At 39.4% G+C, this 14,347-nt stretch overlaps 1 protein-coding gene and 1 pseudogene across 2 annotated transcripts; both read left to right on the top strand.

Moving 5' to 3' along the window:
* The first annotated feature begins 49 nt into the window (after window positions 1–49).
* Window positions 50–7,924, top strand: FAM111A (family with sequence similarity 111 member A). 2 transcript variants are annotated; one of them, XM_011379469.2, is made up of 4 exons: window positions 50–229; window positions 814–843; window positions 3,245–3,362; window positions 5,711–7,924. In XM_011379469.2, the coding sequence occupies exons 3-4, from the start codon at window positions 3,282–3,284 to the stop codon at window positions 7,442–7,444; spliced, it is 1,815 nt and encodes a 604-aa protein (XP_011377771.1). In that variant the 5' UTR covers window positions 50–229; window positions 814–843; window positions 3,245–3,281; the 3' UTR covers window positions 7,445–7,924. The 2 variants fall into 2 exon arrangements, with proteins under 2 accessions (XP_011377771.1, XP_011377772.1); XM_011379470.2 differs by lacking the exon at window positions 814–843.
* Window positions 4,712–4,830, top strand: LOC111731304 (annotated as a pseudogene).
* Window positions 7,925–14,347: the final 6,423 nt, after the last annotated feature.

The following is a 14,347-nucleotide window of genomic DNA, read 5'->3' as shown; positions in this document are numbered from 1 at the left end:
GGATATGAAAGTGGAAGTAACGCAACTGCCAGCGCAGGCGCAGCTCCGCCAAGGCGGGAAATTTCAAGCCTCTGCTCCACCCTCCGCAGGTCCCGCGGTTGCAGCTGACGTGGGCGCTGCGCGCTCTTCTGGGCAGCTGTCTGCGCAGTTCGGTGGTTTCGCATCCTCCCCAAAGACCCGACTTTGGTTTGGCTCTGACTTCGAGTCCCTGACGCTGGTGGCGAGCGAGGTGAGCGGTGGAGTCGGCGAGCGCGCGGGGTCGGAGATGCTCCCATGGGCCGGGGTTGGGGGTGCGCGCGAGAACCAGCCGCCAACCCCAGGCCTGGGCCGGACAGCGCTGCCCACCTGCGGGGCCGAGAGGGCACAGGTTTTATTTCAGTGGCGGCTTTACTAGAGGACATAGGGCACGTCCTTTATGTCAGGAGAGCCGTGACTTCCCCAACTGAAAGGCAAGGCTTAGGATAGGGCAGCTAAGAACACGTTTGATGTGACACGGAAAGCATGTTGGGGATGGAATATCCGGTATCGTCTTAACCTTCTGTTGCCTGCGCTGGGCGTGCGCATGTTCATCCCAATGGAGTGGAAAACTAAGATTTCTTTCTGCCCACTTTATCTTTCTTTTTTTTTGGCTTATGTGTAATACTCACTCCTAAAGAACCCGGGTCCTCTCTCAAATTCCAGAAGATGAGTCATCTGCAGACACACCGAACCTGCACATTTTTCTTAGTTGTTGGGCGGTAACTTCCCGCCTTGAAGGACCTCATAGCACAGCCCAGTTCCGCAATTATATGCATCTTGTTTTTGCTTCCCCAGGGTCTCTGCTCTGTGAAGAGCCTCCCTGTGGTAAGTATATTGATAATAATATTAACAGCAGTAATAGTCACTGGGCAACCTGTTATGCGCCCGGCACTGTTCTAAACGCTTAACATTCAGTATGTTTTTTAATCATCGCATCATAAATGGAGGCTGATTGTACCACTCCTCCCATCTTAAAAGAGTGAGAGTGAGGCATAGAGTATTAATTAATATGCCCAAGGTCATGCACCGAGTTATTGGTAACCTGAAATTTGAACCCAGATAGTATTATACAAACTAATGTTTAAATAGCATTTTTATATTCGTTATCTCATCTGGAATCATTCCCTCATTTTACAAACAGAAAACTAAGGTTCAGAGAGGCTGAAGTGAGTTTTCTGAAAAGTTCATTACCTGTAAATGATGAAGCCAGGGCTCCTGGATAGTGCAATGGTTGAGAGAATAAGCATAGTCTTCTCTTTTTTTTAACATCAAAAATTTTAAATAGTATTTAAGAATATATTTAGGAAATACTTAAATTAGAGGCTAGTTAGTTATTCATCCTTTTTTTTCCAATTACAATTGAAATTCACAATTATTTTATATTAGTGGTTAGGCCTTTATGTAATTTACGAAGTCTTCATCCACCCGTCAGTCTAGTATCCACTTGCCACCACACACAGCCATTATAATATTATTGACTATGTTCCCTATGCTGTACTTGACGTCTCTGTGAATATTTTGACATTACCGATTTTATACTTCTTAATCCTTTCACCTTTTTCACCCTGTTCCCCTTCCCGGCTCCCATCTGTCAATCAGCATTTTGTTCTCTGTATCTGTGAGTCTGTTTCTGGTTTGTTTGTTCATTTACATTGTTTTTTAGGTTCCACATGTAAGTGAAATCATATGGTATTTCTCTTTCTATGTCTGACTTATTTCTCTTAGCATTATACCCTCTAGGTCCATCTACGTTGTTGCAAATGGTAAGATTTCATTCTTTTTTATGGTCAAGTAATGTTCCATTGTATGTATGTACCACATCTTCTTTAAAGCGTAGTCTTTAGATAAATTCGACTTGACAAGAACTACAGGGGCTAGAGCATAAATTAAACTATATGAAGAAGCAAGCCAGGAGGTGAACATTACGCAAACGACTTCTCTGTTCTCTTCAACAAATCAATGCTTTTCTTTTAGAATGAAAGAAACGTAAGAAATATAATAAAGACAGCTTATCTACCTCAATTGGATCTTAGCCTGAATAAATTAGTATTGCGATTATATAAGAAGAAGTTCTAAATGTTTAGAAATGGAAAGTGATACTCAGGGTTAAAATGTCAGGATGTCTCTAACTATAAAATAATCTAGTAAAATGAAATGATGACACAAATTTGCCAAAAAATGAGCAATTATTAACCCTCTGTGATAGGTATATGGAGGCTTATTATATTATTCTCCTTTTTTTCTATTTTAAAATGTTCATAATAAAAAGTCATCAGAAGTATATTCTCTGGAGCTTTGTGACCTTGAGTAAATAGCTTAATCTCTCTGGGTGTTCAAGTTCTTTCTCAGTAACATGGGACTAATAATACCTACCTCACAGGGTTGTAAGAATGATAAGAGGTGGTTTATGAAAAGCATACAGAACAAGGCATAGTACATCATCTGCATACTCCATTCATTCATCAAATGTATCTTTATAAATGTATCTTTAGTGAGGGCTGGCTATGTGACAAACACTGAGGACAGGAGGCTGCTGCCTATCCACGACTTCCGTTCAGGCAGTATTTATCACGCCCGAAGATTTCGCTCCTTTATTTACATTGTGCATTCTCCTCTGGGGAGACATCGGAGGAAAGAGAGAAAGGAAAATACCTCTTTCAACAAAATGAACTAAAGCAGCCACTAATGCTGCTACCTTCCCAGGCAAACTCTCAAAGCTTATTTTGTCTTCGTGGTTCTCTTCCCATTCGTTTTGCTGGACTCGTGCTCTCCCTGTGCCATCTCCAACTTAACGGGAGGCCAGATTTTAACGTCAGTGTAACTAGAGCACGCTTTTGATTTCTCCAACTGCACACCTGTCTGTAGGTTATTTATACCTGCCTTTGAATTCTATCTCTGCCGCGTGGCTCTGACCCACCTTCTCTGCGTTCTAGTTTCCCCATATACAAAACGCAGAAATACCGATTTTGGATGATATCTGTGGGCACTGGCAGTTAGAGATAATTTTCGGAGAGTATTTAGTATGGTGCTTCGTCAAGGGGAGCTTTTATTGTTGGGGCGATTATAGTGGGCAGATAAAACTGTCTACTTGCTAAGTTGACATCTCTGATGAGGTCAGCAAGGCTACAGCTAAAGGGAAAGGTTGGTATATGGGGTCCCCATTAATCTTATCTTCTATACAATTATGATCGCTATGAAGATATTGCTCTCACTTGAACCTTTTTAGTGTTTCGGCTGAACTGTCCATTCATCTTCAAGCCATTATGAGCTCTAAGAAACGCAGATCGCAGAAGGCCTCATCCACTTTAAAGAATATCAAGAAAATTGACCAGTATTTTCCTCAGGTATGTTTGTAACTACTCTTTATGGAATATAACGATAATAGACTTAGCCATTCTTGACACTGGGTTACATAGTCTTCATGCCAAGAAATCACCTCATTATATGTAGGGAATATTAAATAAATTAAAATCTTTCACATCCATCTTATTTTCATTTTGGAGAGTGGCAGCAAAAAGGAGTTTAAATAAAAATCTTGGCCATCATATCAAATAGCTTTAACCAAAAGCTATTATAACATTTCCTAAAGAACAAGAACAAATCAAATATAACGTATTACAGTAAAACATGGAAAACAAAATTAGTGTTATTTCAGAGCTTGAAAATATCTACCATGCAAATATGGCCAATCTATTTGATAACAATAAAAACCTACATTTGTATAGTGCATTACAGTTTATAAAACAATTTTTAAAATACGTATCCTTACTCTAACCTTGCTAGGCAGGCAGGGAGGAGTTTATTATCCTTCATTTGTTTAGAAGGAAAGGAAAAAAGTGAGTTGTTGCTTAAGGCAGTAGTGGAGTGAAGACTTGGACTTAATTTCACTTACATTAAGTAGGGGGTCTTACTACTACCCGGGCTCTGTTATCATATCAAACAGTCACTCCCTTCCTGAGTCTAAAATACGCCTCAAAATTTGTTAAGAAGAAGGCTGAGAAATGGTGAGCATTTGAGAATACAACTTAAAAGCCTTTAACTTTTCCTTTATCCTAGTTCTAACTAGAACACCCAAGTGTCTAGAAAAATCAAGCCAAATCTAGTCCTGTTTTTCTCTGTCCTACTCCACGACAGTGCAAGCTAATAACCATGTTTTACCCCATTTTCCCTTTTGAAAGTGTCTGTATCTGCCTAAGAATCCTTTGAATAGTTGGAAATCAAGCAGTGTGTGATGGGCTGTATGACAAGGATGTTTCTGAAGGCATTAGGCCAAAAGGATGCTCTTTGAGAGTTTGTAGGTATGCCTGGAGTAAATATATATTACCTTATGTTCCTTTTTTTGAGCCAGATTATTATATGAAGAAGGAAAATAGAGTTAACCTACTAATGTGCCATTCGTTGTGCTAGACATTGTCACACATGATATTATACTTAGTGTTCACTACAATCCTGGTGTTGTTATTCCTATTACAAGCAAGTGGCATCTGTTGACACCCATGCCATGATGACTATGACTTGGCAAAAATGTATCATTTAGACATAGGAATCATTTTTTATTGAATTTCTGCTATTTGATTAATCCTCCTTATGTAATTCCTCTCCCTTCGCCCATTCCTGGTTTTTAAGATAACGCCCTATAAAAATGGGAATCGAAGATATAAAATTTACCAGAAAAGAATATATAGTCTAATGAATCTATGGCCATGCCACACGGAACCATCCTGATCCCTTCTGATCTCAGAAGCTAAGCAGGGTCGGGTCTAGTTAGTACTTGGATGGGAGACCACTTAGGAAGACCAGGTACTGTAGGCATAAAAAATAAAAAATAAGAGATTGTAAGCTGACAAGTTCTTTGCAATCTGTGAGGTCAACCAAGGGTTGCCTCCTAAAAAAAAAAAAAAAAGTATATACATATATATTAGAACATATATGTATTCTAATGGAAAAAAATATTGGACTATGTATTGGAACTCTGATACTTACTTTGTTAACGGTTATTATATAACCCTAAGAAAAGCACTCACGGGAAAAATTTCCTATGTCTCTGTTTCTCCATTAAAAGGACATAGAAGCCATATGTGTTGTTCCTCATTTCGCAGGATTTGGGAATTAGTGGACATAATAGAGGAAATAATTTGAGTTCTTTGCATGATAGTTGCTAGGTGAATCAGGGTTTTATTATTAGAAATAACTATATTATTATGAACAAACGATTGGATAACTGATGATGGTTTTGTTTAACACTTAAGGCCTGACAATAAACCATGGTACCCTTTTCTTGCTGATTTGGTGCTTTAGGAACAATTTTTGGTGCCATCCATCACTGGGCCTGGAAAAAGTACAAATTACACAGCGGAAAATAGTAAACAGGGCCTAAAATAACACTATAAAAGAGCTGGCAGACTTTTAAGCATCTCCGTTTTTGATGCACCTAGAAAACAGTTGTTTCTTTCCTCGTACTTCTCAGAAAAATGCAGCAGTGTAGCAGTATTAAAAGCTTATGTGACTGATGGCACAGGAAACTCAGCATATATTTTGGCTCCCAACTCAAACTCTGATTTATTTCTAGTCAGTGACATTTGGACATTGGTTCTGAGTTTCCTATAGAAATTTTGTGAATTCATACTAAGAAAGAGAAGCAAAAGACAAGGGTTGTATTCGTAGTTTTACGGTACTTAACATTTCTTTTTAGGTCACCAAAGAACAAGAGAATATTTCCAGCATTCCTCAGATGAAGACGAGCTCTAGAAAAGGTCCAAAAGATATAACTAACACTCAAGCTCAAACACCCAAAGACCAGGCTACATCCAAAAATAAGGTAATTCACGTTACCTTGGATATACACCACAGGAAAAACAAAAAAATGAAATACATCCTTAGGCATCCTGAGAGTGGTAGCTTGTACAAAGCACTCAACACTCTTCAGGCCGTCAAAGAAGAGGTGAAAACTCATCAGGGCCAAGAAATGCTGGTGCGTGGCATGGAAGGAATCGAAGGATACTTGAACCTTGGAATGCCCCTGAGCTGTCTTCCTGGTGAATGCCACCTGATCATTACATTTGCCCAGAGTAAAAGTAAGGAGAAAGAAGAGAACCAGATCTTTGGCCGGCATGACAGGGCGTCTACTGACTGTGTTAAATTTTTCATCCATGCGATTGGGAAGAGGACGAAAAGGATCGTCAAATGCGGGGAACTTCATAAAGAAGGGCACAAACTCTGCGTCTTTGCTTTCAAAGGAGAAACCATCAAGGACGCTGTGTGCAAGGACGGCAGATTCCTTTCCTTCCTGGAGAATGATTATTGGAAACTCATCGAAAACCTGGACTCCGTTGTAGAAAACACACAGCCGGTTGTTGATGACTTAGAGGGCAAGCTCTTTCAAGTTGAGGTAGAGAAAGGGATGGGCTCTTGGGCACCAGCCCCTCAGAATCCTGAGTCAGAGACAAGAAACACCAGTGAGTCGAAAGAAGCAACTATGGACCAGTACCCCAGTTTGCAAAGAGAGTGTGAAAAAATTAGAGAAAGCTTCGATAAACAGATGAAAAAAGAGAAAAAATTATTTCAATTGCATAAAACAAACTTTGGGAAACTGACGAAAAACTCTACTGCAGTTAAAACACACAAACTTCTTTCTCGTCTCAGTAACTCGGTTGGGTACATAAGGTGGGACAACAATGGGAATGTGGGTTCTGCCACCTGCTTTGTTTTTAGAGGGCTGTACATTTTCACTTGTCGGCATGTGATAGAGGACATTGTGGGACGAGGAATAGAGCAAAGTAAGTGGGCAGACATAATTGGTCAGTGTGTACGTGTGACGTTTGATTACGAAGATATCCCAAGAAAAGATGAGGAATGTTTTTGTGTTGAACCTTGGTTCGAGGTATCTGATATAACTCTTGATTATGCTGTTCTGCAATTGAAGGAAAATGGACAGCAATTACCTTCGGGACTATATGATGGAATTGTCCCTGTGCCACCTAATGGGTTGATATATATTATTGGCCATCCCTCTGGAGAGGCAAAGTCTACTGATGCTTGTGCTATAATCCCTCAGGGTGAGCGAGAAGAGAAATGTCAGGAGCATCTTCAGGCTAGAAAAGCAGAGGGTTTCAGTGATATACCGTATATCTGCATGCACACTCAAAAGAGTTTCCAGGAAATGGTTCATAGGAATAATGTCATTACCTATAACACCACCTTTTATTTTGGGTCTTCTGGATCCCCAGTGTTTGATGCAAAAGGTTCATTGGTGGCCATGCATAGCGCTGGCTTTGCTTATGACTACCAAAAAGGGCATTCCAGTATCATTGAGTTTGGCCCTACTATGGAGTCCATCCTCCAACATATTAAACAAAATTATGGAATGTGGTATGAAGACGTATGCATAACTCAGCAGGAAGTAGAAATGGCGAGTGATGAGGACTGAGGATGATGAGGCTTCAGTCTATTTCCTAGCTTTACGAGAATTACTTACGGAGTTGTTATTCTATAGGCATTGATGATAGTTTTCTGAAGTCCAAAATGCTTAATTTCATCAACAATAATAATATTATTGACCAATTCCTATGCAGCAAGCATTTTTCTAAGCACACGTAACTTGTCCTAACAACTCTACGAATTGGATGATTATCCCTATTTTCAAGTAAAGCAATAGGATAAGATTAAGTAATAATGTTATGACATGAGAAGTCGTGTAACCTTTTTTTTTTTTTTTCCATCTTCCGTATCTTCCTCTAAGTTCAGTTGCTTGAAGGCGGGATCCAAGACTTGTTCATCACATTATCCCCAATATCTGACACAGAAAGTAGCACTTAGAAAATGTGTGGGTCAATCAATAGCAAATCTTAGAACTGCAATTAAACATTTATTTCATTAAATTTATTGAGGTGACGTTGGTTAACAAGGTTCTATAAGTTTCAAATGTTCAATTCCGTAATACGTCATCTGTATGTCGTATTATATGTTCACTGCCCAGTCAAGTCCCCTTCCATCACCATACGTTTGACCCTCTTCACTCCTGTCTACCTTCCTCTCCCCCCTTTCCCTTCTGGTGACCACCATGCTGTTGTGTATGTCAATGAGGTAGTTTTGTTTTGTTTTGTTTGTTTCTTGCTTTCTGTTTTATATCCCGCATATGAGTGAAATCATAGGGTTCTTGTTTTTTCTATCTGACTTTTCACTTAACATGATATTCTCAAGATCCACCCATTATGTCGCAAAACTCAATGTTTCATCTTTTCTTATGGCTGAGTAGTAGTCCATTGTATATTTGTACCACATCTTCTTTATCCAGTTATCTATTGAAGGGCACTTTGGTTGTTTCCATGTCTTGGCCAATGTGAATAATGCTACAGTGAGTACAGGGGTACATATATCTTTACAAATAAATGTTTTCTATTATATTGTACACTTGAAACCCAGAAGAGGGATTGCTGGGTCATATGGTAGTGCTATTCTTAAATTTTTGAGGACCCTCCATACTGTTTCCAGTATGGGGCCACACCAATGTACATTCCCACCAGCAATGTACGAGGGTTCCCTTTCCCCCACAACCTCTCCAACACTTGTTATTACTTGTCCTGTTGATGGTAGCCATTCTAACGGGTGTGAGGTGGTATCGTATTGTGGATTTGATTTGCATTTCCCTGATAGCAAGTGAAGTTGGGTATCTTTCATATGCCTGTTGGCCATTTGTATGTCTTCTTGGAGAAGTGTTTGTTCAGGTTGTCCACCCACTTTTTAATTGGATTGTTTATATTTTCGTTGTTGAGCTGTATGAGTTCTTCATGTATTTTGGATATCAGCCCCTTATCAGAAGTGTTGTTTGCAGATATCTTCTTCCATTTGGTTGGTTGTCTTTTTATTTTGTTGATGTTTTCTTTTGTTTTTTAGTTTGATATAGTTCCATTCTTTTATTTTTGCTTTTACTTCTCTTGCCTTTGAGGTCAAATTTATAAATCCTCTCTAAATCTACAGTCCATGAGTTTAGCACCTATGTTTTCTTCTACGCATTTTATTGTTTCAGGTCTTATGGTTAGGTCTTTGATCCATTGTGAGTTGATTTTGTGTATGGTGACCCATAGCAGTGTAGTTTCATTCTTTTGCATGTGCCAGTTTCCCCAGCATCATTTATTGAAGAAGCTTCTTTTCTCCATTGTATGTTTTTGGCTCCTTTGTCAAAAATGATTTCCCCACATATACGTGGGTCTATTTCTGGGCTCTCAATTCTGTTCCATTGGTCTTTGTGTCTGTTTTTCTTGGGATTGCCTTGCCTATTTGGATTTTTTGTGGTTTCACACAATTCTGATGATTTTTTGTTCTACTTGTTAAAAAAAATGCCATTGGGATTTTGTTGGGGATTTTGTTGGGGATTGCATTAAATTTGGATAATACGGCTATTTCAACTATGTTGATTCTTCCAGTCCATGAATATGAAATACCTTTCCATTTCTTTGTGTCTTCTTCAAGCTCTTTGAACAATAATGTCTTGTTGTTTTCAGAATATGACGCCTTTACATCCTTTAAGCTTATTCCTAGATATTTTATTCTTTTTGTAGCAATTGCGAATTTTTTAAATTTCTTTTTATGAAATTTCATTGTTAGTATATAGGAACGAAATAGATTTTTGTACATTGATTTTGTTTCCTGCAACTTTACTGTATTTGTTTATTGTTTCTAATAGTTTTTTTGTGTGTGGAGTCTTTAGGGTTTTCAATAATTACTCATGTCATCTTCAAAAAGTGACAAGTTTATTTCTTCATTCCGAATTTGGAAGCCTTTTGTTTCTTTCTCTTACCTGATTGCTCTGGCGATGACTTCAAGTACTGTGTTGAATAAAAGTAATGAGATGGGCATTCTTGTTTTGTCCCTGATCTTAGAGGAAAAGCTTTCAGTTTTTCACCATTTAGTATGATATTAGCTGAGGAGTTGCCATATATGACCTTTATTATGTTAATATACTTCTATACCCATTTTATTGAGTGTTTTAATCATAAGTGGATGTTGTATGTTGTCAGATGCTTTTTCTGCATCTATTGATATGATCGCATGATTTCTATCCTTGATTTTGCTAATGTGGTATATCACATTGATCAATTTACATATGTCGAACCATCCTTGCACCCCTGGAACGCTCAAAGAACGATCTCTTTGTTACATTAATTTTTTCTATTGTCTTTTTCTTCTCAATTTCATTTAGTTCCACTCTAATTTTTATGATTTCCTTCTGCTGACTTTGGGCTTCATTTGTTCTTTTTCTCGTTCTTTAAGATATAGTGTTCGGTTGTTTATTTAAGGTTTTCTTTTTTTCTTGAACAATATAAACTTCCCTCGTATTACCACTTTTGCTGTGTCCTAAAAGTTTTGATATATTTTCATTCTCCTTTGTCTCTATTTAGCTTTCGATCTCTCCTTTTATTTCTTCTTTGACGCAGTTGTTCTTTAGTAGCATGTTGTTTAATCTTCACGTATTTGTGGGTTTTACCACCTTTTTTTTTTTTTTTCTTGCCGTTGATCTCCAGGTTCAAAGCATTTGCTTGGAGAGTATGTTCAGTATGATTTCAATCTTCTTAAATTTGTTGTTTCGTGTCCCAACATGTGTTCTATCCTTGAGAACGTTCCGTGTGCACTAGAGAAGAATGTATAATCTGGTGTTCTGGGGTGAAAGGTCCCGTAAATCCGTTTGTTCTAATATGTCATTGAAGACTGATATATCCTTATTGATTTTCTGTTCGGATGATCAATTCAAAGCTGTCAATGTTGTATTTAGGTGCCCTGCTATAATAGTGTTTTTGTCAGTTTCTCTCTTTAGTTCTGTGATTAGTTGCTTCATATATTTTGGTGCTTCCTGACACCTATCTATTGATAAGTGTTATGTCTGCTTGCTGTAGTGTCCCCTTTATCATTATTAACTGTCCATCTTTGTCTCTCATTCCCTTTTTTGCCTTGAAATCTATTTTGTCAGATATAAGTGTGGCTACACCTACTCTTCTCTGGGTTCCGTTTGCTTGGAGTCTTACAGACTCATTCCTGAAGGACCTAGGTCAGCACCTCCTTCCCGCCACCTTCAGTGAGTTCATTCCATATGCTTGTAACATAAATTGTCTTGTCATAGCCTGCATTCATTCCTTTGACCTAAGTGCTTTTTTTAATTGCATACATTAAGGTTTACTCTTCATGCTGTCAATTCTGTGGGTCTTAAGTGCCTAATGTCATATATCCACCATTATAATATTATACAGAATTGTTTCACCACCCTAAAACTCCCTTCTTATCCACCCACCTCCCCTGAACGCCTGGTGACTACTGATCTTTTTACTGTTTTCAGAGTTTTGCTTCATCCAGAATGTTAAATAAGTGGAATCACATAGTATGTAGCTTTTACAGATTAACTTCTTTTACTTAGCCATATGCAATTAAGGTTCTTCTGTGTCCTTTCATCGCTTGATAGTTTGTTTCTTTTTATTCTATTATATGAATATACCACAGCTTGCTTATTTGTTCACCTTTTGAAAGATATCTTAGTTGCTTCCAGTTTTTGGCGATTATAAATAAAGCTGCTGTAAGCATTTGTGTACAAAATTTTGCGTGAACGTGAAGTTTGCAACTCAGTTGGGTAAATACCATGGAGGGTGATTACTGGAGTGTATGGTGAAATTATGTTTAACTTCGTAAGTATCTGTCAAACTGTCTTCCAACGTGGCTGTACCATTTTGCATTCCCACCAGCAATGAAGAAGGGTTCATACTTCATATCCTCACCAGCATTTTGTATTTCCAGTTTTTTGGATTTTAGACAAATTAATACCGTCAGAATGCATGATATCATGATATTCTTCAGGAGATTATGGGATTTATTCATGAAATTGGGGTGGTCTTGGATGACCTAGCATATGTCTACATAGACAGTATCCGTCTAGATTCTGTCAGAAGAATAAAGCCACTGTAACTATTATAAAAATAAGGTTTTTAATAAGGAACTAGGGGTTTGGATGAGTATGGGGAAGGGAGGAGCAGGGCAAGAGAAGATCTGTAAGACTGTAGCCAGAGGAGTCAGCCAAAGCATTGGAAGGAGGGGAGAAGCGACTGATTGATGTAGGGAAGTCTAAGAAGGTCCCGCCTCTTGTCATCATGACGGTAAAGTAGAAACTTTCAGAGCAGCTGCAAAGTTGCTATATCAGACACACACTAAAGTAGGAGCTTGTGGAGATACTGTGCAGTGCCATGATCTTCCAAGAGGTAATGCCTACCACTTTACTTCCCCCTTCCAAGTTTCTTACGAGTTTTTCTCGTTGACAGATGCTAACTCAGAACACACAAGGATTCTGGGAAAAAAGTAGGGGTGCTACTAAATTGACAATGGGCAACCAGCATACACACACGTACAGTACATGCGCGTATATGAAATCAGAATTTGTCATTGTTAGGTCATAATGCAGTTCTTATAAAGTGTACGTTGCAACTTTAACTGATTACTGCAAGTCCTCTGCACGCTATGCTGCAAATACATTATGCTATTAACAAATTCTATTCCCAGGTGTTTTTATTCAGCTGAAATATTCTGCCATGTTTAAGATCTGATGCCCTCACAGAGAAATATCAAGTAAAAAATCAGGCTAAGATCCAACACAGGTAGGGGGAAAAAAAGTTTCTTCCTGTTCCCTTTTGAAGCCTACTTCTTTCCTGTCTTTGCTTATTTTCCACATAGGAAAAAGCTTTAAATATGGCCTTTTATTTCTTATTGCTACCTTTGTTTCTTTTCCAAAACATCTGTTGCCTTATTTATCCTGTCTTGTCTTTCACACCAGAACACAAACTCTCAATTCTCACATCAGCCCTGTGAGATGAGTACTTGCATTATCTGCATTTCACTGATGAGGAAACTGAGGCACGAAGCAGCTAAGGAACTCGCCAAGCTTGTACAGCTCTTGAGAAGCGGGGTGTCAATCCCAGGGAGTCTGGCATCAGGGTGCCTGCTCCTAACTCTTCTACACCGCCTCTCAAACGTAAGGTGGAAATGCTAATCATTATCGAGAGGATTAAATGAGGTACCCCAATTCCTTTTCCCCTGGTCCTTCAAACTCTCAAAGTGGTGATTTTATGAATTCTTGATTTGGGCTGGATGGGGAGAGTTGGTTTACGTTCTGAAGAACATGTCATACTTTTTAGAGTTCTGACAGGACGGGGAGGAGGAAGGAGGGAGGGAAAAGGATGCGAAATTCTAAAGGTAGGAGGAAGGACAGCAGCTCTTTGAAATGTCTGACCTCTGGTCAAACCCACTGGTCTTTCATCAAGTTTCCTACAGGCTCTCCTTTTTACTTTTTAATTGTTATTCAGGAAAAGGCACTCTTTTATTCTGGCATACTGTCCTATGAGTTTCACCTATGCAAGATTCTCGTTACCACCATGGCAACACCAACACCGCAAAGAAAGCCCGGAAGTGACCCTATTGTTGTCTGACCCTTTCCCCGCCTTAGTCCCTGACAATCCCTAGTCCTCTGTCTCATTGGGCTTTTTATTCTTAGCTTTTTATGGCATCTCGACTTTCCTTCCATCTTTCAAACCATTCCTCTCTCTTCTCTCCCCTAATAGTATCCACATGTTCCCTCAGAGTCCCATCTCTAGTCTTCTTCATCCCTTATTCTCCACTTGGCAATTACGGTTATTGTTTTGGCTTCCCCAGCACCTCTTTCTAGATCATCTTATGATGGTTATTTTCGCCCCGATATTTCTCAGGAGCACAAACGTACAAGTCAGACTGCTGAACACAGTCTCTTCAAACTCAACTTGTTAAAAACCCAGCCATGGAGAGTCCTCCCCCCCCACACACACACACACCCCATCTGTGTCTGTTCTATTCACAGCTCCACCATCCCCACCACCTGCCAGTCCAATGTCTTCGGAAGGATTCTGGGTCGCTCATTTCTCCCCATCGCCCATATCTACACTGTCAACAAGTCGCACTGAATTCGTGGCTCTCCCCAAACATGGCACCTCCTCTCCAGTTCTTCGTTTCTCTCGATTTTCTTTCATCTCTTCCATCGGTCACGTGATCATGGTAGCTAACAGTGACACGGTGCTTAATAGTTAGGGTCGTGCTAAAACTTTAAACAGCAGACCACATTTCAACTGTGCCACAACCTCAGAGGGTAGAGATGGTCATCTCAGTTTTACGGATGAGAAAATAAGGCATCTAAGGTGGACGGTCATACTGAGCAGTGGGGTGAGTTTTGGGTCACAGGTGTCACTCGCCTCAGAACCTGGGTTAGCGCCACAGGGCTCACTGGAGAGCCATCTGGAACCTGTAAATCCATCCAGATCACCAGGGGCCC

This window comes from Pteropus vampyrus, unplaced genomic scaffold (assembly GCF_000151845.1).
Source record: "Pteropus vampyrus isolate Shadow unplaced genomic scaffold, Pvam_2.0 Scaffold360, whole genome shotgun sequence".
Lineage (NCBI taxonomy): Eukaryota > Metazoa > Chordata > Mammalia > Chiroptera > Pteropodidae > Pteropus > Pteropus vampyrus.
Note: the sequence above shows the minus strand (reverse complement) of the source record. Positions and strands in the feature narration are given on the sequence as shown.

Bases quoted from the DNA above. Each gene is read 5' to 3' on its own strand.
- FAM111A (XM_011379470.2), top strand. From the start codon at position 3,282: ATGAGCTCTAAGAAACGCAGATCGCAGAAGGCCTCATCCACTTTAAAG. The intron at 3,363-5,710 runs GTATGTTTGTAA...ATTTCTTTTTAG, and splicing joins TTGACCAGTATTTTCCTCAG to GTCACCAAAGAACAAGAGAA.